Genomic DNA, 24,304 nt, shown 5'->3' on the forward strand with positions numbered 1-24,304 from the left:
TTGATTGAAAAAAAAATGTAAGCACATTTATCTGTAAGTACCTGAATGAATGTCCTTAGCACAAGGTTATGAGTCGTTGAGGTTGGGTTTTTTTTAATAGTTAAAATATATATATAATGCTGAACTTGAAAGCTTCTGCATTCCTAATCTCTCCTGCAGCTAACATGGCTCCTAATGGATAAAGCAGCTGTCTTATTGCCAGACAGATGCATACAGAATGCCATTAGCCTGGCAGATTTTTCTCTCCCTAACTGCATTGCTTTGTAATTTGCTCCCATATTGGTTGAAAATGACTTAAGCATTTTGTAAAAAGTCTAGACACTTTCCCAGTCAACTTGCATTAAAGCCATAATCTGAACTCTCTTCCACAACAACCCGAATGATAGCAGGGATTTTGCCATTCCAGTCAACTCCCATCAGCATGGTAGCTTTTGAAGAAGCTTTGGTTTTCTACAGATGTGAACTTTCCCAAGAATTGGGTGTGACAATGAATGATTGCATTCATACAGTCCTAAATGCCAAATTAATGACGTTCCACACAACAGACGGTCTAATTTAATAAAGGCCGCTGTGATGGGGCTGGCGGTAGGCAGAGGACACCACGCAAAAAGCCCGGTTGGAACAAGGGCAGAATTACCCTTCCCAATGACATTGATAACAGGTTACCACATAACTGTGCTGCTGCCAGGAAGTGATTAGCTTGAGCCGGGGCTGGGTTTTTAATTCTCTTTGCTGTCATATGGGTTTTAGGTTTCAGCTCCCAAATGTGTTGGATCATTGCCAAATAGTGGTATATATGAATATGAATATATTTTATAAACACATATAAAGTTATACATATATATATATGAAATTCCACAAGTCTGCTTTTTGTAGCTGCTTTGAATTTCTTTTTAACTCTTTGCCTATGTGAATTACTTGGTTTATCTGTATGAAAAATGTACTCAAGTCTAATTGGTGTCCAGTGAGGTATGCTTGTCTCCCCAGCTTTTCCAAGTCAGAAGGTGCATTTGGAGTTAACTTAGGAGGATTTGATTCCACTCAATTATCCATTATGTGCAAGACAAAGTGTTAGGCCCTGGGAATGCCAGAATGAAAGAGTCCCAGCCCTTGAGGGAGCTGATATTCTACTGGGGTTGGTGGAGGGGAGGTAAAACCTATGCACAGAAAAAGAAATCGTGTTCTTACTGAGTGTTATATAAGGTAATTTCAAAAGTATACACTAACAACTGGGTTCAGAGGACCCAGAAAAGCCTTAGGGAAAAGGTGGCACCTGAAACTGTGGTTGGAAGGAGACTAGGGATTCTGTGAGGAGGAGCTAAGGAGGGAGGACATCCCAGACATGGAGTATCACCTTTATAAGGCAAAGAGACAAAAGATGGAATTCAACAGAGAGGGCACAGGTAGCAGACCAATTTTCCTGGAAAAGAAAAGGTGTGAAAAGGAACAAAATGAAATAAACACAGAAAGCTATTTGGGTGCTACATCATGGAGGGCTCTAGATTTTCTCTCTTATTTCATCTGAGAAGTTGACATGAGATTGAAGGAAGTACAATCAAGTCATTTAGTCTCAATTATACTCTCCCTGTTCCATTTCCTGGTAATATTTGATTGTCTAATTTCTAAATCAACTTCTCAAGCTCCTGCCTAGGGAGTAAATCTATTCTCAGTGTTTGTGTTCGTGTGTCCTCTTTGTCTCTTGTCATGCTAATGGTGTCTATTATTCACCCAGGTTTGGTACATGGATGGCTATCACAACAATCGGTTTGTCCGAGAGTACAAATCCATGATTGATTTTATGAATACAGACAATTTCACCTCTCACCGCCTCCCTCACCCTTGGTCAGGGACAGGGCAGGTAGTCTACAATGGGTCTATTTATTTCAATAAATTCCAAAGTCACATCATCATCAGGTTTGACCTGAAAACAGAATTAATCCTCAAGACCCGAAGCCTGGATTATGCTGGCTACAACAACATGTACCATTATGCCTGGGGAGGACATTCAGACATTGATCTCATGGTGGACGAAAATGGACTATGGGCTGTCTATGCCACCAACCAGAATGCGGGAAACATAGTGATCAGCAAGTTGGACCCCAACACCCTGCAGATCCTCCAGACATGGAATACCAGCTACCCAAAGCGCAGCGCTGGCGAGGCCTTCATTATCTGTGGCACCCTCTATGTCACCAATGGCTACTCAGGAGGCACCAAGGTCCACTATGCATACCAGACCAATGCCTCAACCTATGAATATATTGACATCCCATTCCAGAACAAATACTCACATATTTCCATGTTGGATTACAACCCAAAAGACAGGGCCCTTTATGCCTGGAACAACGGGCATCAGACCCTTTACAATGTCACCCTCTTCCATGTCATTCGGTCTGATGAGTTGTAGGGCCCTCAGATCATTAGTTTCAGGTCAAAGTCCTAACCCACAAGAAAACTCCTATCAAACAACTGCCAAAATAATTATAACATAAGTAATAATAATTTTAAAGAATCATCAGCAATGTGGATTATATGATATTAGAGTGGTGAACGTTACCTCTGTGTTTCTAGAATATGGGCCTGCCACAGACTTCAGAAGAAAACCACACATTTGCAGCTGGAACTGCGGTCAAAATGTTTCCCCGTCTCCCTCGTGCCCTTCTAGCCAACTCTTATACTGTTGGAAGGCAATGACTGTTGGATAACTCTCTTTGGAGAACAGTCCCTCTGTCCGGATTGCATGGACTTTTTCTTAGATCATGGTCAATTTTGATGGATGTGATTTTTGTGTCTAAGTGAGAGAGAACCCCAGGGGCCAAACTTGGTGTCTGGTGAGACTAACATGGGTTAGTTTTCCTTGCATTCCATTGCAGCTACTGTCTCTCGACTGTGTTTTTGTCTCTTAGATTAACTGTGCTGAGACCCAAGGTAGCTCCTGGATCTTTGTCTTAGTACTTATTAAACCCAATGGTTGGAGTATGTATTCTGAACAGTTGTTGTACCCATATTGTTTGAAATTATGTATTCAGCAAATATATTGTATAATGTATGTCTGTTACTTACCAGAGGTGGCAACTTTGTCTGTTCAGTTTATGCAATGAATGTTGTAAATGCGATGCTGTAGTTTTGGGTTAATAAATGATGGTTTTGTTTCTAAAAAGAAAAAAAAGCAGTGTTTACCCTTATACACAATTAACTGAGTTCATGTTCATAATAATCAAAAGAAATAATCCTCTCCTTGTTACAGTATCTAAAAAACATAGCCATTGATGAGAGGGGTTTTCAGGAACCTGGAGTTCCTAGGAAGACGTTTCAAGAGTGCAACAGTGGGAAGGAAGTTACATTTTTTTTTTCTAAAAGAGGAAAGCTTTGTACTACCCATAGTTACCTAAGAAACAATAAAATATTAGGAGATGTTCTGGTTTTCCTTGTTGTAATTCCTGAGGGGAGGGATTTGAAAGTGATCCATCCTTTATGAAACTGGGTGCCACAGTCTTCCTGGCAAAAAGGTTATGCGGAGCATTGAGAAGAGCTGACCCCAGCCCCAATGAAGGAGACTAGACTAGTTATCAGTGATTACTCTACCTATCAATATTGAATCCTGGGATTTTTATCCTCTATGTTCTGGGGAGAGTATAGTGACTCAGAACATTATCTGAGCTTAAATCAGAAGCCTTAGGTTTAAATTTTGTTGATGTCATTTGCTTGCTATGCTACTATGAGCAAATTACTTGCCCTCTATGAGCCTCAAATTCTTCATCTCTAAAATGGGAGTGATAGTATTTGAACTACCCCCCAGACTTATTGTTAGAAAAGTGCTTTGTTAGCCATGAGGCAATATAAATGTGAGCTTTGATCATCACCATCATTGCTCTTCCCTGCTCCACTTAGGGAAAAGTGTGACTAATCCTCCATTCAATTCTATCAACAAGCATTTATTATTATTTCCAGGCCACTGAGGGAAGATCTCTTTGGGAACCTTTGCCCTGTCTCTAGGACACTTGAAGACCATTTAGAGTTTTTCATTGAGCCCAGATGCATTCATGCCAGTTCCTAGCCAAACATCATGGCTATATTATGTGGACTACAGTAGGGATACAGATGTGATGGTGTCATTCTCAGATTCTATGATGCTCTGCAAGTCAGTTGACTTACTGTTCCGCTACCCCTTTTCTCCCCTCACATCTGGGCTCACTGAAGCTGAGCTGTAAGAGACTTTTTTTTTGATTCTCTAATAACTATTAAGGCATCTCATGGTCCTTTACTCTTTAAAATAATCACTGATCTGCCAGAAGGTTTTGTGTATACTTCCCCTCGTAAGGCATTTAGAAAAGCATGGCTCAGCAGCAACAAGCATCAGAAGACTTGGCAAAAGCTCCATACTGCCCATTGCCACCTGAATGCTTCATTCCCAGAGAAGTCCATTCCAATGGATCATGTTGTCAGCTTGAGAAATGTATACTTCTCTCTCCTCATCTTCAATCAGAGAACTAGGGAGCCTCCAAGATCCTGTAGACCAACCAAATACCATCATAAGAGCTTCTCCTCCAGTTTCCACTGGCATAATTCTAATGGTGAACTCATTCACTTGTCCCATTTGTGGACAGCCCTCCCTTGGAAGTTTTCCCTTACATTGAGTTGAAATGCATTTCACTATAACTTCCTAGTTCTCTGCTCCTTTTCATTCCCATGACCACCACTTCAGCTTAGGTTCTTGCCATTTGACTACATGATGTGACTGGTTTCCCTGCTTCCAGTTAATCGACCTTCCAACACACCCTTTATACCAATGGTATCAAACTCAAATAGAAATGAGGACCACAACCATATAGGAGGACTCTTGCAGTCTTTATAGCAAAAGTTTTCAAATGTAATATTACCTATATTTTATTTTAATTTATTTTGTCAATTACTTCCCGACTGCATTTTAATCTGATTTGGGCCACACTTGGGAGTGTTGTGAGCCACTCTGCTTTATACAACTACCTGATTCCACTAGTTCCTGTTCTGTCCTCCAGAACCAAACACAACTAGTCTAATCCATCTTCAAAAATTTCTGTAGTTAGGTTCACTGTATGGTCATTTTCATTTACAGAGAATTTCAAGACAAATTAATTACAACTCCAATTCAGCCCAACAAACATTTAGTAAGCATGTTTGAAGACTTGTACTAGGTATTTCAGGTAAAAACACTCAGGGAACTTATATTCTAACATGAGAGAAAAGACATGAAGAGAGACATGTAAGGCAGAAGTCAAAATATGGTATGTGCCAAGAAGATGTTCAGACTAAAACTGAGGAAGATGAGATCATTTACAGAGGGAAGAAGAGATCATAGAAGGCTTTATGGAAGAGGTAGTTGCTGAGCTAGATCATAAAGAAATAAAGGAAATTCAACAGGTGGGGTTGGGCGGTAGGGAATCCATCTTAGGCCTAGAAGAAAATGTGAGCAAAGACGAGGAGACAGAAAGGAAAGCCTCCCCCCCCCCCAAAAAAAAAAGAGCACAAAGAGTAGGGGATTGGACTGGGCAGTACATGAAGGGGGAGACATGAGAGATAAGACTGAAGATTTAGACTGAAATGAAATTGTAGAAAGCCTTGAATCTAAGTAGCAAGAGTTTATATGTTATTTCATAAATGATAGGGAATCAGTAATGGATTTTGACTGAGAGAGTGACCGGATTGTGCAGTTGTGTAAAATAAAAACCCACAACACTCCTAGGTGTGGCCCAAACCAGACAAATGTAATTGAGAAGAAATTGACAAAATGAATTAAAAATAAAATAAAACAGACAATATTTCATTTTAAGACCATGGCAATATGTAGATTGAAGGGACCTTTATATATGGTTGAATTTGACACCACTGGTATAACAGATGGGTGGGAGAATTGATAAACTGGAGGTAGAGAAACTGGTTACAACATGTAGTGGTGAGCAGTGGCGAGAACCTACACTAAAGTGGTGGTCCTCGGGATGAAAAGGAGCAGAGAACCTAGAGAGACCTATGCCAAATCCAGTTGATTCTACTTCACCAGAATTAGTTCTGAGGACTCAGCTCTGGCAGCATTAGTTGCTACTGCTAAATATCCAAACCAATCAGGAGCAGGAAACATTGAAAGCAGATGGATTGTCTCATCTGCTTCCATGGCAGAGACTCCCAGAACTTGTTGGAGAGCTTCTACGAAGAATGGAGGCATTAGCTGCTCATCCTGTGGAAAACGTGAAGGACAGAATAGGAACTAAACAGAAATTATGATTATGGAAGATAGTCCCTGAGATGTGGTTTCCTAAGAGCCAGGGGAAAAGAAGAACAGTAAGAAGCATCTAGTCTGATTGCTGAAAACTACTTTGCATCCTTGAGAGTAAGGACTGTTTCATTTTTTTTTATTTATATCCCCAACACTCAAGTAGAAGGGTTGATTAAACAATTGACACATGACTTTTTGCTGAACAAGACCAGTGAAAATGACACTCTTGGGGGCAGTTAGTTAGCTCCCTGGATAGAGAGCTTGCCTGGAGTTGGGAGGTTCTAGGTCCAAATCTGGCCTCAGACACTCCCTAGCTATGTGACCCTGGGCAAGTCACTTAGCCCCAATTGGCTAGCCCTTATCACTCTTCTTTGTTGGAACCTATTGTTACTGAACCTTTTAGTTTTGCTTCTAAGGCAGAAGATAAAGATTTAACAATTAAAAAAAAAAAGAAAATGACCCTTTTGGAGAGGGTAGAAAAAAATAACAATGAGTTAATTGAGAAGACTAAAATTAAAAAATAATAACAAGAAAATGCCCCCTCAAAAAAACTTTTCCCATGGAAATTGTGAAACTGACAAGAGCATGTCTCCATTTGCTTAGCCTTGCTGCCTGTTTAGATGGTTTTCCTTTTTATTTGTTTCTCATTCTCTGTTTTGGTGCCTCCTTTCCAAGCCTTCTTTCCCCAGTTCTTATTTTCGTCTCCCTCTCATGCTTTTCACCTTTGGTGTTTTTCTTGGTAGCACAAAATGGATGCCCATCCAAGCTCATTAGACAAAAGCATCAAAGATGCCTTGCACTTTCTCGCAGTTCCTAGCCTGACCTACATTAATGCCTCCAGCAGTGAACTCAGAAGAGTCTAAAGCAGATGATATTAAGGTGGGGGGAAGGGGAAGGAGGGAGAAGCAAAAGGAAGAAGACTCCTAACCCCTTAATTAGTGCCTCATTAGTGAAAAGCTCCACATTAGAGCATAACAATGCTGCTGAACTGTGTGCCAAAGCTCCAATTAAAATTTTGGTGCTCCATGAACATTTCCATACGTTTCTGTTTACAAATTATCTCAAAAGGAGAGAGCAGCACATAAGTTGCCTTCGCTGGGGAGAATTGCTGTGGACTCTGGTTATTAAAATCAAATTCTGAGTTTTAAAAAGTCATATGGCATGTCTCATAGGCCTCTCATTTGGGGCCCAGCATGATAGAGATCAGTCTGTGGAGGCATTAGGAGGCCAGAATTGTATGTGAGTAATTATGTGCTGATTTCGAGACAATTTTCCCTTTTACACAGTCAAAACCAATACAGAAATACCCGTGAAACAGAATAGATTAAGTAATGGTCTGATGAATCCAGTATGGATTTGTAATATTAGCATAAGGATTTTCTAGGGGCAGAAAATCCACTATAATGTTGAACATGCATGCACATCAACACACGCAGGTTACAGAAATCATATAAAGATATTTGCCTACTCCAAGTCTCTAAGATTTCAATAGCAAATAGACTGGCAGGTGATAGAAAGGTTGCTAGTCAATTTTCTTGATTAAAAAAAATTGTTGGGACCTGGGACATCCAGGTTTGGAGATGGGAGGTCTTGGGTTAAATCTGGCCTCAGACACTTCCTAGCTGTGTGACCCTGGGCAAGTCACTTAACCCCTATTGCCTAGCCCTTACTGCTATTCTTCCTTGGAACCAATACACAGTATTGATTCTGGGATGAAGATAAGGGTTTAAAAAAAAGTTTGCCCTAGAATCAAAATTCAGTTGTCCTCTGGAATGTCTAAAGCCAGAGTTGGAAGTCTAGAACACACACTGAAAGCCTCCATTTGCATTTTGGTCAGGTTTTTCCTCTACTGAGGATACCATCTCAGTGCAAATGTCTCCCTGTAAAGAGGGTGCAGGAGCTAATACAGGGCAGTTATTTAAAGCAACCATATAAGGTGGCATAGTCAACCATCAACAGGATACAATGAAACTGGAGAAGCTCCAGAGGAAAGACAAATGCAAGGATAATCAAAGGACAGAGGGGCTTAATACAGTGTCCGACACATAATAAATGCTTGTTGACTGACTGGCTTCCATGTGAGGAGAAACGCAAATAAGAACTCTTTAGTCTGGAAAGGCTGTCAAAATGTGTAAAATCATCAATTGTCTGATAAGGTAAAAACAGATTTGCTCACAAAGTCTTTGAAAATTAGAACAAAAATGAAACCTTTTTTTTTAATTAGGTGACTTTCTGTGCCTCATCTTCTTACATTTAGCCAAAACAAGAGCAAAGCTTTCTCCTAATGCCAAACTTTTAGTTTTTGCTCTGGTGGATAAGGAATGCTAGTGAGGAAAACTCTTCCCTTTCCTGCAAATCAGAAAATGTTCTATAACCTTAAGTCTTAAGAGAATTGCTTGGGACATGGAGAGTCTAAATGCTGGCCCAGGGAGACCGAGTCAGTAGATGTCAGAGGTGAGATTTGGATTGCAATTCTTCCTGATGCCAAAGTATCTCTCTACTCACTTCATTGTGCCATGAATAGTGCTGGACCTGGAGGCATGCATTTAAATCCAACCTTAGACAATATCTGGGTAGCCCTGGCCAAGTCACTAACCTGTCTCCCTGTTTCCTCATCTGTATAATATGGGTGGTCATAATAGTATCTGCCTTCCAGTGTATCTGTGAGGAGAAAATAAGATAATGTATATTTTTAAACCCTTACCTTTTGTCTTAGAACCAATATAGCATCAGTTCCAAAGCAGATGAAAGGTCACGATTAAGCAGTTGAGATTAAGTGATGTGCTCAGGGTCTAGAAAGGGGTCTAAGATCAAATCTGAACCCAAGACTTAACAACTCCACCCACCAAGCCTTCTAGCTGCCTCTAAAATAAGCCTTCAAGTGCCAAATAAATGCTAGCTATTATTATTATTATTACTACTACTACTACTTACTTCGCATTTTCACCAGGTATCAGTACTTGGTTTTTTTTTTTTTTGAGACATAGCTCTAAACATCATTTGCTTCCAATTCACAAATGAGGCCAAAGGGATAAAGGTATTATTTAAGGCGACCCAACTCTTCCCTTTTCTGTGAATTGTAGAGCCCTGGATTGAAGTAAATTCTTCATATTTCTTTCTGTAGGCAGAGTAGTCTATCATCTGCCTTTTCTTTCCCAAATGAACAAATAGATCAGGGACAATAGCATAGTATTTCAGGAGTTGTTTTTCCAACAATAAGAATACCTTCTCTAGATGATGAGTTGGCACTGCTTAAGCCTGAAGTAATACCTTGTTAGCTGGGAAATGTATCTCATTTTCAGGTGGCTCAGATCCTTTTCATTATCAGAACACCAAGCACAGCAAGTAGATTAGGAAATGAATAATAATTTAGTATGGAATAACAATTCCCATCTCTCTAGTACATCCAGATTTACAAAGCATTTCTCTCTTGATAACCCTGTAAGGTTGGTAGTGAAGGCATTGTTATACCCATTTTACAGATGGGGAAACTGAACCTTAATGAAGTTAAGTAACTTACCCAAGGGCCCAGACCTAGTATGTGTTAAAGCTAATAATAATAATAATAATAATAATAATACCTTGCATTTATACATTCTTTTAAAGGTTGCAAAGCTTTTTACAAATGTTACCTCATTTAAACCCAGATCACCTGTCTCCATACTCTTAATAGTACCACATCCTGGCCTCATATTGTCTTATGAAACTTTGGAGAGTAATAGGACAGAAAAACAAATCTGATGAAAAAGATTACTTCCATAGCCTGAGGTGGAAAAAGAGGAATTGACTTGATCCCATTCAATACTTAGCATTTTGTTGTTGTCTAGTTACTTTCAGTCTCATCCAACTCTTTATGACTCCTTTTGGGGTTTCCTTGGCAGAGATACTTTCTTTCTCTAATTCATTTTACAGATTAAGAAACTGAAGCGAATAGAACAAAAGATTAAGAAACTGAGGCAAACAGAGTAAAACAATTTGCCTAAGGTTTCACAACTAGTGTCTAGGGCCATATTTGAACTTGGGTCTACCTGATACCAAACCCAGCATTCTTATCCACTGGACCACCTCTCTGCCCTGATCCTTTCCAGATATCATGTATATAGCTCCTTCTCTCTACTCGATCCTTCCTTTCAACCTAGTGGGGAAAAAATCCCCCATCACTGACCAGGACTGCTCAGACCTTACAACAAATACCCACCATCCTGACCAGAGCATTGCAATCCTGATCCTGCTAAAATCCAGCCTTCACCAAAACACTGCCAACTCTGACCACAATCACCCACACCCTAATCAAAATTCCCCAGTTCCAACCATTAATGCTCTTACCTCCAACAAAAATGTCCCTGGCTCAGACTACAAATACCCTTTCTATTTTGACAACTCTTTTGCTTAATATTCTCTGCCCAACCCAGATTAATTTGTATAGATCTTTTATATCCTTTATGTATTTATGGTATCACATCCCCTTTGCCTACTAAACAGGAATTTCCTTAGAGACAAGAACTATTTCTTTTTTGTCTTTGTATTTGCAACACCTACCAAAATACCTTGCACATAGTAGGTACTTAATAAATGCTTGCTGAATTTAATTCACCAAGAACCTCCAATCCTGATGATAAGTAGTTCCCAGTCCTGACAAAGAACTCTTTCCAATGATAACCATAATCCTGACCACAGATATGCTTTACCAAAACCTCCCCCAGTCCTGACCACAAGGTCCTCCCAAACCTGAGGGGAGATCATTTTAATTCTGGTCACAAACAGCCCTCAAACCTAAGACTTCCAGTCCTAACTTCAATCCATACCTCATTTTGGTAAAGGAAAAGGCAGACTGACATAGTGGATAAACCTCTGGAATTAGAGTCTTCCTGGCCCCACTCCTGGCATTCTATCCATTGTGCCACCTAGCTGTCCCTATCATTTCGTACAGTTCACTACTATTCCATTACTTTCAAGTATCACAATTTGTTTAGTAATTTCTCATTTGATGAACATCTCTTTGAGTTTAGTCCTTTGTTAATGTGCTCCAAAAATGATAGTAATGAATATTTTCTGTGTATAGTAGTTTTCTTTCTGCCTTAACTTCATTGCAGCATATTCCTAGCAATGGAATCTCTAGGTCACTTTGACCTAGAGGCAAATATTTTTGTTGCTTTTTAAAAGCATAATTTCAAATTGAAAAAAAAAGGTTCATTTCATGATGTTCTTTTTTTGCATTTTATAGATAACTATGATAATAATGATTCTATACTTCACTCTTTCTGAGATCTCATTGGTGTATTTCCTCCACTGATGAAGGAAGCAACCACCCATCCATTGCTTCTCCTTTACCATTCCATTTATATCTTTTCCTAAACGCTTCCTACAGAATCCATCCAATGTACTAAAGACCTTCCTCCAAGTCTTTCATAATTTTGTTAATACAGGTGCAGGATTCCATTGGATCTATTATCATCCATTCTTGTTATGTGACTGGGTCACCTTCTTATCTAGTCATTTGTATATTTGATAAGGTCTTTTATGACACTTCCTGTACCCACCACCACTGGTAATTTGCTTCACCTTGCTTATATCCACTATACAGAGAGCATTTCATTGTCCTTTGTCAACTAAAACTTTTATTGTTCTGAGTGTGATATTCCATGATTTTTGACAAAATCACACTACAGAAAGAACACTGGTATTAAAAGAAATGAGCTCTGGTGACAGGAAACAGCTTGGGATCACTGAGAATACTGCGCAAATTCCACCACCACCCCCCAAAAAAATTCAGACTGTCTTCACCTCCTATTCAATTCATTGTCTGCCAAACTTGTCCAAGATACATGTAGTGATGGATTAATTCAATGTGTTGTCAATACAACTGCCAGTCACAGGCTAGGCAATATTTATTCTTCATCGACTTGTTTGTTCCAGTGTAGATTTCTAGGTTGATGTCTTCTTAATGGCTATGCTCTGTAGTGTTCTAGAGTCATTCTTGAAGCTTCAGTCCCCTTCATCCTTTTATGTCCAATAACCAAATACTTTTGACACTTCCTCTACTCTTCTCTTCACTTGTATGTTCACTCCTACCCCAATTCAGCTCTTTGGACAGTTTTAACAACCATCCAACTGGACCTGTCACTTCTACTCTTTCTCTTTCTCTAAGCCATCTTTCACATAGCTGCCAAAATAATCTTTCTTAAAAGTCTTACTGTGTAATTTTCTCCTTCATCACCACAGCCCTAGATAAGAACTTTGGACAATCCCTTATTGGATAAAAGATTCATTCCTCATCTTCAAAACCCTTTATGATTTAGCTTTGATCTGCCTTTCCAGAGCCATTTCATATTCTTTTGTTTTCCAGCCAAATTGGCTTATTTGCTTCTTCCTGAGCTCCACATTCTACCTTATCCTCTGAGATTTAACATAGGCTGTCCCATATCCTTGAGATGCTCTTCCTCATGGCCTTTAGAGATCTATTAGCCTCCCCAATGGCATTCAAGCCTCAATTTATATGCCACCCTCCTCCATGAAACTGCATGGTTCTATGAGTTGTTAGCACTTACTCCCTTCTCAATTTGTCTTGTAAAAAGTGTAAAGGAAGTACTGAGAAGTATTTGCCTTTCTTTGCCCTTTTGAGAAGTATGAACAAATTCCTCTATCAAACCTAAATGGTTTTATAGAACATGTAGCCACTGGCTGGCTAAAGGATGAGCCAGAGCCCTAGTTGCTTTTTAAAAGCATTCTTATTGGCTCTGGAGTCAGCCAGGATAAGAGTTGCTCAGTTGCACATCAGAAGAAGAAAACAGGACCTTACAGAACCAGTAGTGTTCTTTACTAGTCTCTCTTCTAGTATACTATATTTGTGTGCCCACTCTTCTCGTAGATGCTAGGTTTATTTGTGGGAGAGTATACTGGGAAGAAGAAGAAGAAGAAGAAGAAGAAGAAGAAGAAGAAGAAGAAGAAGAAGAAGAAGAAGAAGAAGAAGAAGAAGAAGAAGAAGAAGAAGAAGAAGAAGAAGAAGAAGAAGAAGAAGAAGAAGAAGAAGAAGAAGAAGAAGAAGAAGAAGAAGAAGAAGAAGAAGAAGAAGAAGAAGAAGAAGAAGAAGAAGAAGAAGAAGAAGAAGAAGAAGAAGAAGAAGAAGAAGAAGAAGAAGGAAGAAAGGAGAAAAAAAGAGGGAGGAGGAAGAAGAGAAAAAGAAAGAAAGCAAGAAAGAAAGAAAAAGAAAGGAAAATGTAGTTTCCTATAGAACCAATTGTGTTCTATAGAACCAATTGTGTTTTTTACTCGTATACCCTGTGTGCCCACTTTTCTTATAGATGCTGTTTATTTGAGGAAGTATATACCTAGGATTATGTATTTATGACATTTCTGAAAATTCATTTCCTTTGAGCTAATTGTGTCAGCTGGCTGGATATTTAAAGATAAACATACTGATGGAGATTTAAGCTATAGTTTTAGTACTATGGACTCATAGAGTACCTTGGACCTCAGATAATTATAACCTAGAGGAATCAACCTATGAGTTTGAATTAGGGATGGGATATGCCAGAGAGGGTATATCTCACAGGAGAAAATAAGTCTCTGGGGGGAAGGGACCATTTAAAATTTTTTGTTGTACTTGATAGGCAGTTAATAAATGTTTGTTGAATTAAATTCATTTTTTTAGCTGATCCTCAGAATAACTATGATTTTAAATAGAAGAGGGATTATCTCCTCTTGACAAAGGAGGAAACTGGTACCCATTGAAGTGACATGACCTGTTTGAGGGCACTGCAAATAGATTGTAAAATCTGTGAGGGTAGGGACCATTTCTTAATTATCTTGGCATCAATCTTGTCCATTGGCTCTGAACAGAGCACACATGTATACATGTTCGTTAAACAGAATTGAATTGGCAGTTAGGGCCCAAACCCAGGTCTCTTGACTTTTATTTGGGGACCCTTTCTCAACAAAGATATGGAGTTGATCAATTTAATATGTAGTATAGTGGGAAAAGACTTGCATTTGAATTCAGAAAGAAAGGGTTCATATCTCAGTTTCTGTTTCTTATTTTATCCCCTATCATTGAAGAGACAGATTGCTTCTCCCTCTCTGGACCTCCATTTGTCTTTTCTCTAAAATGAAGGGGTTAGATTACAAGTTCTCTCTACTAGGTCTCTTTCAGATGGAAATCTTAGGATTCTCTGAAAATGCTGCTATTAGGTATCTCTGTGACTTCTCCAAAGGTTCCCTCAAAGAGATGGGAGGCCTAAAGCTTCATCCCTCCTGGGGCCTCTCCCTTCCTGTGCCAAGCCTCAAGGGGGAGGCCCACAGCAACAGCTGCTAGCCACTGATGCTGTGAAAAGAAATAGCAATTTCCTTATTGATCGCTTTCCTCCTGCTAACGGTTTGAAAATAAGAATGATGTTGCAGCTGTATGTGGCTCAATGCTCCAATTTTGTTCATTGAATTCACAGGTTATTCCTCCTTCCCTTTTGTTTCTCTATCTCTTTTTCTCTAGGGTCCCCTTACTTCAAGGACATTAGTGTTCAGCATCAAGATAGACCGAAAACAATTTTCTTTTGTTCTCAGACCAAATCTGTGTTTGTAGACCTTATGACTACCCCCCAGACAAAAGAGACACTGCAAAAAGGGGGCTGTCTCTCTGCCAATTTCTGAAATTTACCATTTACCAGTTACCTTTTTACTTGGGCACTGTCTCTTTTAATTAAACGTTAAAGGCTTTCTTATCAGCATGGGAGCCCATTTCCCTCACTTAGAGCCATCTCCTTTTCCCCCTAAATTGGCTGTGGCATGCCGTAATAAAAGAGAAAAACTACGGCTTCATCGGGTCATTCTGAGGAACTGACATTAACTCGGGAAGGTCCTCTCTGGAAGGAGGCATTCAATTAAACTTTATTGCAGCTCAGCAACTTGAGGCCATGCGTGTGAATCTCAATAGCTGGGCTGAGATTTTAAAATTGCAACGGAACTCATCATTTTTGCAGGGTTCTGACTCTGAAGAAGGGGTTCTATCTGTGCTTATGCTGGGAAGCCTGGTTTCCAAAAATACATTTGCTGGAGAATTCTGGATGAAGTTTTAAAAATACAAATTCAAAATGTCAGCATCAGCTCCACATCCAATGAAACCTATGTGTTATCAAAATCAAAGTCAGGGCAAGCCGAGGAAAACTATGTCTTCCTAATAGTCCTGGAGTATCTTTAGATCTTCTCTGCTTATAGGTAATAAATAAAAGCAAGGCAAGTCTAGGCTTCTGGGTTGAGGTTTAGAATGATCCACTCTATGTAGAAGAATTAAAGCTATAACTTGGAATACTAGTACTTAGGATGTATTCACTTGTAAGGAAATAAAGAGGAACAGATAGATTTTGGTCTGCAGTTCCAATTACCAGCTACCTGCTGCTTGGGGTCATCTGGGAGATATACTACCCCTTTACCTAGATCCATGATGGTGTCACTTGGACTGGAGATGTGTGTGCTCTGTCTTTAGAATCCCTGAGCCATTGAAGTTCCTCTGATATTTAGGCAGAGCATACAGAGAAAAAGAACTCCTCAGTAAAAACTCCTTTATTTATGAAAGCTTTATCTCCCTCACAGTAACTTTACCTTCTTTCATTGGAGGGCCCTGAAATAGTCCTTCTCCTCTTCGTGGGTGGGTTCTTTTTTGAGGTGCCCCTGAAATTCCTTCTTTCACCAGGCAGAACGAGATCTAGAGAAGGACACTCCCTCCCCAGAGAACTGAAGCCACAAAGGGCCATCTTTCCCTGGGTAAAAAGTTGTTGGGTCCACCATGGATACTCATGCAAGAGCTACCCAACTTAATACAATGCAAAAAAACATATATAAAGTACCTATGACATCTCAGGCACGATGGTAGGCATTACAGATGCAAAGAGAAAATGGACTCTACCATTAAGGAGATTATATACTACTAGGGAAAACCTACATGTACACAGATGAGTAAATACATTCACAAGAAAAGCAAAGTCATCGAATAGAATGAAGAGGAGAGGCACTAACAACTCGAAGAATCAGGAAAGGCCTCTTGTGTGAGGTGACCCTTGAGCTAAGCTGTGAAGAGAGCTAGGGCTTCCAAGATGCAGAGTAAGCCAATTTGGCCTGGGTGAGTAGGAAGTAATGGGAAATCAATCCAGAAAATTGGGTTGGAGCCAGATTGCGAAGAACCTTAAATTCTGAACAAAAGAGTTGGTATTTTATCTCAGCTTCAATATGGAGCCATTGAAACTTCTTAATAAGGGAACAATATGGTCATGCCAATGCCTTGGGAATTTTGGTTTTGCAGCTTTGTAAAGGGAGAGTTGGTGAAGAGAGATGTTGGAAGCAGGGAGGTCAATTAGGAGGCTATCGCTCCATTTCAGGTAAAGTTAATAAGAGCCCAAACAGATGGATAGCCATGTGGATGGAGAGAAGGGGATGGACATGGGAGATATTATGGGAGCAGAGTTCACAAAACTTGGTGAGTGTTTGGAAGGTGAGTGAAAATAGAATCCAGCATGACTCCAAGGATATAAACCTGAGTGTCTGAAAGATGGAGGTAGCCTCTTCAGAAAGAGACATTAGGAGGAGGGGTGAGTTTAGGAGGAAAGGTTATTACTTTTGTTTTGGACATTTTGAGTCTGAAATTCATATGGAATATCTAGGTGGCAATGTCCATCAGGGAGCTGGTGATGTGAGACTAGAATACAGGAAAGAATGAGCTAGGATATGGAGATTTAGTGGTCTTTTGCATAGAGGTGGTAATTGAACTGGTGTAATGATTCATGCTCTTAACCTCAACTACCAGGGAGGCTGAGATTGGCAAACTTCTTGAGCTAGGAAGTTTCAAATTGCAATGGGCTAAGCCAAGAGAATATTCACACAATGGATGGTACTGATTTACTGAGCTACCAGGATCAGTGCCCCCCAAAGGCAGGGGGCACCGGGTTGTCAAAGGAGAGGAGTATAAGTTCAAGTCAGAAATAAAACAAGTCAAACCTATTAAAATGGAATCAGATTTGTAAGTAGTCCCTGCACCACCAGCCTAGATGAGATATGGAGACCCAGTCTTAAAAAAAAAAAAAAGATAGCCAAAAAGCTGGCTAGACAGACAGACAGATAGACAGAGACAGAAAGACAGACAGAGAGACAAAGAGACAGAGAGAGAGAGAGAGAGAGAGAGAGAGAGAGAGAGAGAGAGAGAGAGAGAGAGAGAGAGAGAGAGAAGAGAGAGAGAGAGAGAGAGAGAGAGAGAGAGAGAGAGAGAGAGAGAGAGGAGAGAGAGAGAGAGAGAGAGAGAGAGAGAGGAGAGAGAGAGAGAGAGAGAGAGAGAGAGAGAGAGAGAGAGAGAGAGAGAGAGAGAGAGAAACCATGCAAACTGGTGAAATCACTAAGAGACTGTAGAGAAGGAAGAGAAGCATAAGTGTCTGAAGCTCTCGTGCTTTGGTCACAAACCAAGGTGCCCAAATCTTTTTTCTGGACTGCATTAGGACTTTGTCTGAGGTCCCAGACTTTCCAATTCCAATCACAGACAATTTGGATGAGATTCATTTTTAAATCTTTTTCTTCCTCCCCCTCCCCATAGCATTCCATAAACCCTTGATTGACAGAGCTCTGCAACTGCTGATGTCTAAGAGACAGTACCTAGTAGTGTTGTCAAAGATACAGCAACTAAGAGGTCTGCTAGGTTGCTCAATGAATAGAGAGCCAGATCTGGAGAAGGGAGGTCCTGGGTTCAAATTTGACCTCAGACACTTCCTAGCTCTGTGACCCAGTGGCTAATCACTTGACCCCCATTGCCTGGCCCTTAGTATTCATCCGCCTTGGAACCAATACTCAGTATTGATTCTAAGATGGAAAGGAAAGGCTTTAGAAATGCACATTTTAAAAGCTACAGTCACTGCAGATTATCTGGCCTTATGCCTGCTTAGCCTTTAGGTAGGCGCTGTGACTGAGAACTTAGGTAACTTAAAGCATAGCCTATTACTCAGTTCTGTGTTAAGGGATACATGTAACATAAACAGACACGAGATGGTTCCCTCGGCTAAGCAGAGTATCTAGACTCTTCCATGACAGTTTCCTCTGCCCTTTGGCAATCTTTCCTGCCATCATACTCAATTTTACAATAACAATACCATTTCAGGAACACTAGCCCCAACGTCTGTTCTGCTCTTGGCTCTTACATCTTGATAATAGGCAACCTTCGAGTGGAGAATTGCTGGGGCAGCAGCCATTGCTTTCTTCCTTCCCAAACTCAAAGACCTTGCCTCATTGTGATAACAGTTTGTGATTATCTGTCACTCTTGCAGTTCTGGCTATATTGTTTATTTGGCTCCTTGAACGTAGCTCTTTGCACAAAAAGAGGCAGCTTAATGTTTGTCCTGTTGAGTGCCTTGTATTAGCTATCTTTTCAATTGCATACATTCAGGCTTCTCAACCAGAATGTCAACTCCCTGAGAGCAGGGATTATATTTTCTTCATTTCTCTTTCTTCTATGACTCCCAGGAAAGGGTCTTGCATCTAATTTGGGCATGAATAAATATTTGCTGATTGATCAGTTGAGGAAGAGACAATAGCCTAAGTCCTTGCCACCCAGCCCAGAGGTCTAGCCTCTTGCTCTGGGCAAAACATCCAGATTTCAAGGCATTCCTATTAATTAGAGATTGAACTATATGGCCTCTGAGATTGCTTCTAATTCTGAGATTTCCCTATTTGTTTGAATCAGTCAAGTATTTATTTATCAAGAACCTACTAGGCACCAGGGGCTACATAAGGGGACACAGTGGTCCCAAAGTGCTTACCTCTTAGTGAGGAAAACAATATATCTATATATACAAGTACATCAAATACATATGTGTATATATTTATATATGTTTAAAACACATGTAAACATATAATATCATATGTGCATAAAATACATATGTGTATGAAACATATATAAAGTAAAAAACATCTATAGATACAATATATCTTGGAGGAGAAGGCACTACCTGCCAAGAGGACCAGGAAAACTCTTGTAGGAGTCTCCTATTGATCATAAAAGAAAGGTAGGAATGCTAAGAGGTGAGGATGAGAAGGAAATAAATAGGAGATATGGAGTCTGTGTTTATATACTTACATAGCTATACATGTATGTTTTGGTACCACAAGAGTGTTTCCTATGTGGTGGTTAAGGCCTGGGTATTCTCAAGTTCAGTAATTTAAACATAAAGAAAGAAAGAAAGAAAGAAAGAAAGAAAGAATTCATTTTGATTCCCTGTATAGGTCATTATATTGATCCCTTGAGGACAGGGATAGTCTTATATTTTTATACTTTTATTTTAAAGTATAGAGTCTAGTCAGTAATATTGAATTTAAGGATGACAATGATGAAGAAGACTATAAAGTTAATGAAATAACCCCCAAATTAATCAAAATCTCCCTTTGATTTTGTATGAGTTGAACCAAGACTTGGTCAAAATGCCATTTGCAAAGATGCCAAATCAGGACAAGGCTGAAAACAAAGGAACGCTTCTGCTTGCCCTCAATACTTCCATGTTTTTTACTGCCAACGCTAACTCCCTTGCTGCTCTTTGGCTAAGCTGCTTTTTTTCTGATGGATTTAATCTCCACACATTTCTCTGCTCCCGATCCATATACATGGAGTGTCCCCCTGAGTCAATGTAAAAATCATCTCTTTGCTGCTGAAATTAAATAAGGCTAAATTAACAGGCCGTGTTTGGGGACTATCTGTCCAGGCTGAGGAACTGAAATGTGGCTCAGAGCTGAATGTATTATTAACAAAGAGGGCAAGAGGCCATGCAGCTGCTGGGTGAAGGTTAGTGGTGACATCTATAGTTATGGTGATTGCTAGAGCCCAGAGCCCAAGCTCCAGGGAGTTGGACTACTGAAAAGAGACTATTGCTCTGTATGCTTAAAAAAAATAAAACCCTTACCTACCATCTTAGAATCAATACTGTGTCTTGGCTCTGAGACAGAAGAGTGGTAAGGGCTAGGCAATGGGGATTAAGTGACTTATCCAGAGTCACACAGCCAGGAAGTGTCTGAGGCTAGATTTGAACCCAGGACCTCCTGTCTCTAGGCCTGGCTCTCAATCCACTGAGCCACCTAGCTGCTCTTCCTTATGCTTCTTAAATCCTGGGTTCTTCAAACTTGAGAATAATATTGATAGTCCCCTATTGGCGATGCACATTCTTCAGATATACAGAGGAAAGAAAGCTTGATTCAGAGTCAAAAGCCTGCCCCTCATTTGTGAGATGGTGAGCAAATCTCTGGACTTCATTTTTTCATCTGCAGAATATGAGATTTCTTTCATTCATTTCTTATAGAAGCATTGATTAGGTATCCATCAAAATGCTATGGTTGGAATATGGTTAACTCACCTCCGCATTACACATTTGATGCATCTATGAAATGAATACTGAAAAGCATTGGGGGCTGGTGTTAGAGGTTCTTGTGGTGGAATCTGGCAACCACTAGTATTGGGGTCTCATGACACACACATGTTATGGAGGACAGGGTATGACTCAAAACTTGCCAAAGAGAAAATGATCTTTTAACATAGGATGTGTCATCATCATCCAATCCTTTGCTTAAAGCACTTTATAAATTCTAACTATCATTTATTATAGTGCTCTATAAATTCCACCCCCCCATACACTGTCCATTTCAGCCAAACTCTTTCTTATATACTGCTTTCTACTTTCTACCTCCATGTTTTTGCACTGGCTGCCCTTCTCGATGCCTGGAATGTTTCCCTATTTCCCTTTATTTGACAGTTTTCAGGAATAAGGAGATAATAGTCCCTCTGCTCTGATCACATCACATCTGAAGTATTCTCTTCAGTTCTGGGTACTACAATTTTTGAGAAGGTCATGGATAAGCTAGTGAGAAGAACTACAATGGGGAAGGGCTTTATTTCCTTTTCATTTGAGGTGCCTTTTACTTGGGACTTCAACTAACATTGTTTTCCTCTCAAATGCTTTTGTTTCTCAGTTTACCCACCCCCTCATCTCTTAGGATCTCTGTTTCTTCCCTCCATCTCAGTCACATACAAAGATGCTTATATCGTTGACCTCTTCATCCCCCATAAGACTTCCATCTCCATAACTCACTACTCTGAAATCCCTCTAACTGGCCATGGTTCTTCCAGTTTTTACCATGTCTCAGAAATCCACTTCCTAAATCCATGATTCTTTATCACCCAAACTTCCAGTCACTCTATCCCCCTCTCTCTTTCCCCCAAGCCATTTCCCTGACTTTGATCTCACTCCTCCCTCCCCAATCTACTTTTAAATCTTGACTCTGGTTAGCCAGTTCAACTTTTCATGGTCCAGTACCCTGGAGACTTCTGTCTCCTTGTCTTCCTCTCACTTATCCTTTCCAAATCTCATCTCTCTATCACTGCCACCAGCTTCCTTCTCTGCTCCTGTTGCCAAATGCTTTAGAAGGAAGACACACATGCTGATTGGACCCACCATAGATTTATGCTAAGCAGGCCCAACTGAACCTTTTCTCCTGCTCACCAATCCTCTCACTGTTCCCTGATTTTTTCTCTGTCACATTCTCCCTAGTCACTGTTCCAAGTCTTATCTTCTCAAGCCACCAATACCACTTCTTTCCCTCCATCTTCTCAACAGAGTATATCACCTCATACTTCACTGAATACCTTGAGACCATGTGCTGTGAGCTCTTTCTCCCTCCCAGTTCCAAGTTTCACATCATCTAGGAGTCAACCCCCTCATCTTCACCTGGAATCATAGGGTCATAGGATTTAGAACTGGAAGAGAACTTAGAGAGGTCCAATCTCATTTTACAGATGAGAAAACTGAGATTTAGAAAGGGTTAGGGTGAGAAGTTAACCCTTTTAGAACCTTCTACCATTAGAAGTTACTTGCTCACTATCATATGGCTTGTAAATATTGGAGGTAGATTAAATGAAAAATAAATATATTTTAAATGCTTGCTCTATTCTATTTACTATATAAACCTTGGGAATACTAATATAAGCAAGCAATATAGTCCTTGTTCTAAGAGAGGAAGATTACACATATAGGAAAGCAGTAGCTAGAGAAGAGTATTTTAGACTAGGAAATCAGAGGAATGGTCATTGGAGTTATAAAGCTTATTATTAGACAGATTATTAGACAGTTCCTTTCTGGGAATGATAGAATTTATTACTGTTCAAGAGCTAAAATTATAAAGGGGGCAAAGAGTAGAGGGGACAGGGCATGCATATTAACATAGCACTGAAATGGCCAGGAAGTAATCTGCAGAGCCTGGGATTGGATGAAATAAGGAGAATGCTCACCAATCAGAGTCCCAGGTCCCAGGGTGGGAGCTTGAGTTGTGGTAGGAAAAGAAGCATTGAGTTACAGGTGGTAAGTCATGGAAATGGTCTAGAAATTGCAGCCTTCCTCCTTGGCAACACCAACCCCTTTACTTCTTCCCTTAATCCCATTCCCTTATGTCTTCTCCAGAAGTTTGCCCCATTGGTCATTTCCTCACCCTTTTTTCTTCAATCTCTTGCTATCCATTAGCACTTTTCCTGATTTCTAGGAACATACCATCTTGACAAAACTCTCACCATCCCTTTAGGTTATTATCCTGAATCTCTTCTCCCTTTCACAATCTCCTAGAATCAGTTACATCCACTGCCCCCTCCCCCAATTCCTCATCACCCATTCTTCAACTCCTTTCAATCTATTTTATATCTTCACTGCTTGATTAAAACTATTCTCTCCAAGAAACCCAAAGTCCTTTTGTTAACCTTAATTCTTCTCAACATTTCTGCAATATTTGAGGACTAGAACCATGTTTCTTCTGCCTATCTTTACATTCCTCCAACTTTGCATAGTGCCTGGCATAAAAAAGTACTCAATAAATCCTTCTGTTGATCACCTTCCTTTCCTCTCGAATGCTCTCCTTTCTGCACTCTACTGTTCAGTCAAACTTTTCTTTCCTCTGCTTATTACCCATAACGCTACCTTTCCTATCTTTTATGCCTCTGTACTGACTAGCCCTTAGCCCAGAATGTTCCTCATGCAGAGTTTCTGCTCTCACAGAGCTCATAGCCTAATGAGGGAGACAACATATAGATGGCTATGTATAAATAAATTATATAGAATAAATTGGAGATAATCTCAGTGGGGAAAATATGAGCAGTAAGCGGGGACCAGGTCCATTCAATTCAGCAAACATTTATTGAATATCTAATATGTGCCAGGCATCGTGCTAAGCATTGAGGGTGCAAAGAAAGGGCAAGCAAAATAACAATCCTTGCTCTCAAGGAGATTTGAAGGAAGCCATGGAAACCAGGAGAAAGCTGTAAAAAGGGAGAAGGTTTCAGGCTTGGTTCCAGCCAGTGAAAAATGCAAGAAGTTGGGGGATGGAGTGTCATGTCTGAGGAACAGTGAAGAAGCCAATGCTTCAATTTTAGATGAGATCATAGAGTAGGGAGTAAAATGTAAGAAGATGAGAAAGAATGTGGGGTTAAGAGGAAACAGGTTATGAAGGGCTTTAAAAGTCAAACGGAATTTTTCTTTTGATCCTGGAGGTAATAGGAAGCCACAGGGGTCTATTGAATAATGTAGTAACCTGGTCATTCCTGGAATTTAGGAAGCTCATTTTGATAGCAGTAGAATATGTATTGAAGTTGGGAGAGATCTGAGAGAGGGAAACCAACCAGCAAGCTATTGTAATGGTTGAGGAGTCAGATAAGCAGTGCCTGCACCAGGGTGGTGACTGAGTAGGAGGAGAGAAGAGGGCATAGAAGAGAGTTGTTCTGCCAGGAGAATCAACAGGACTTGGCAATAGATTGAATATGCTCACTTTTCTGCTTCTGTGCTTTTACATAAGTCAAGTAAGCAAGCATTAATTAAGCATTTACTATATGCCAGGCCCCATGCTAAGTATTGGGGGTACCAAAAAATAAAAATAAAAATAGGCAAAAACATAACCTCACCTCCTTCGCCCTTGCCTAAAATATACTCCCTCTTCATTTCTCCTTCTCCTCAGAATTTTCCTACAGTACCCACCTAAGGTGTCATGCTCTCTCCTGCCTCAATTTGCTTT

The 24,304-nt window shown here is 40.0% G+C and overlaps 1 protein-coding gene across 3 annotated transcripts in view; it reads left to right on the plus strand.

Moving 5' to 3' along the window:
• OLFM1 (olfactomedin 1) overlaps window positions 1–24,304 on the plus strand; it is a 240,516-nt gene that overhangs the window by 55,452 nt on the left and 160,760 nt on the right. For 2 of the 3 annotated variants that reach the window (XM_001366037.5, XM_001365914.5), the window contains exon 6: window positions 1,733–3,418. The exons of the other annotated variant lie outside the window; for it this stretch is intronic. In XM_001366037.5, coding sequence (XP_001366074.1) covers window positions 1,733–2,407 — 675 coding nt within the window. In that variant the 3' untranslated portion in view covers window positions 2,408–3,418. Of the gene's footprint in view, window positions 1–1,732; window positions 3,419–24,304 lie in introns of those variants that run through there. 3 annotated transcript variants of the gene reach the window in all.

This window comes from Monodelphis domestica, chromosome 1, assembly GCF_027887165.1.
Source record: "Monodelphis domestica isolate mMonDom1 chromosome 1, mMonDom1.pri, whole genome shotgun sequence".
Taxonomy (NCBI): Eukaryota; Metazoa; Chordata; class Mammalia; order Didelphimorphia; family Didelphidae; genus Monodelphis; species Monodelphis domestica.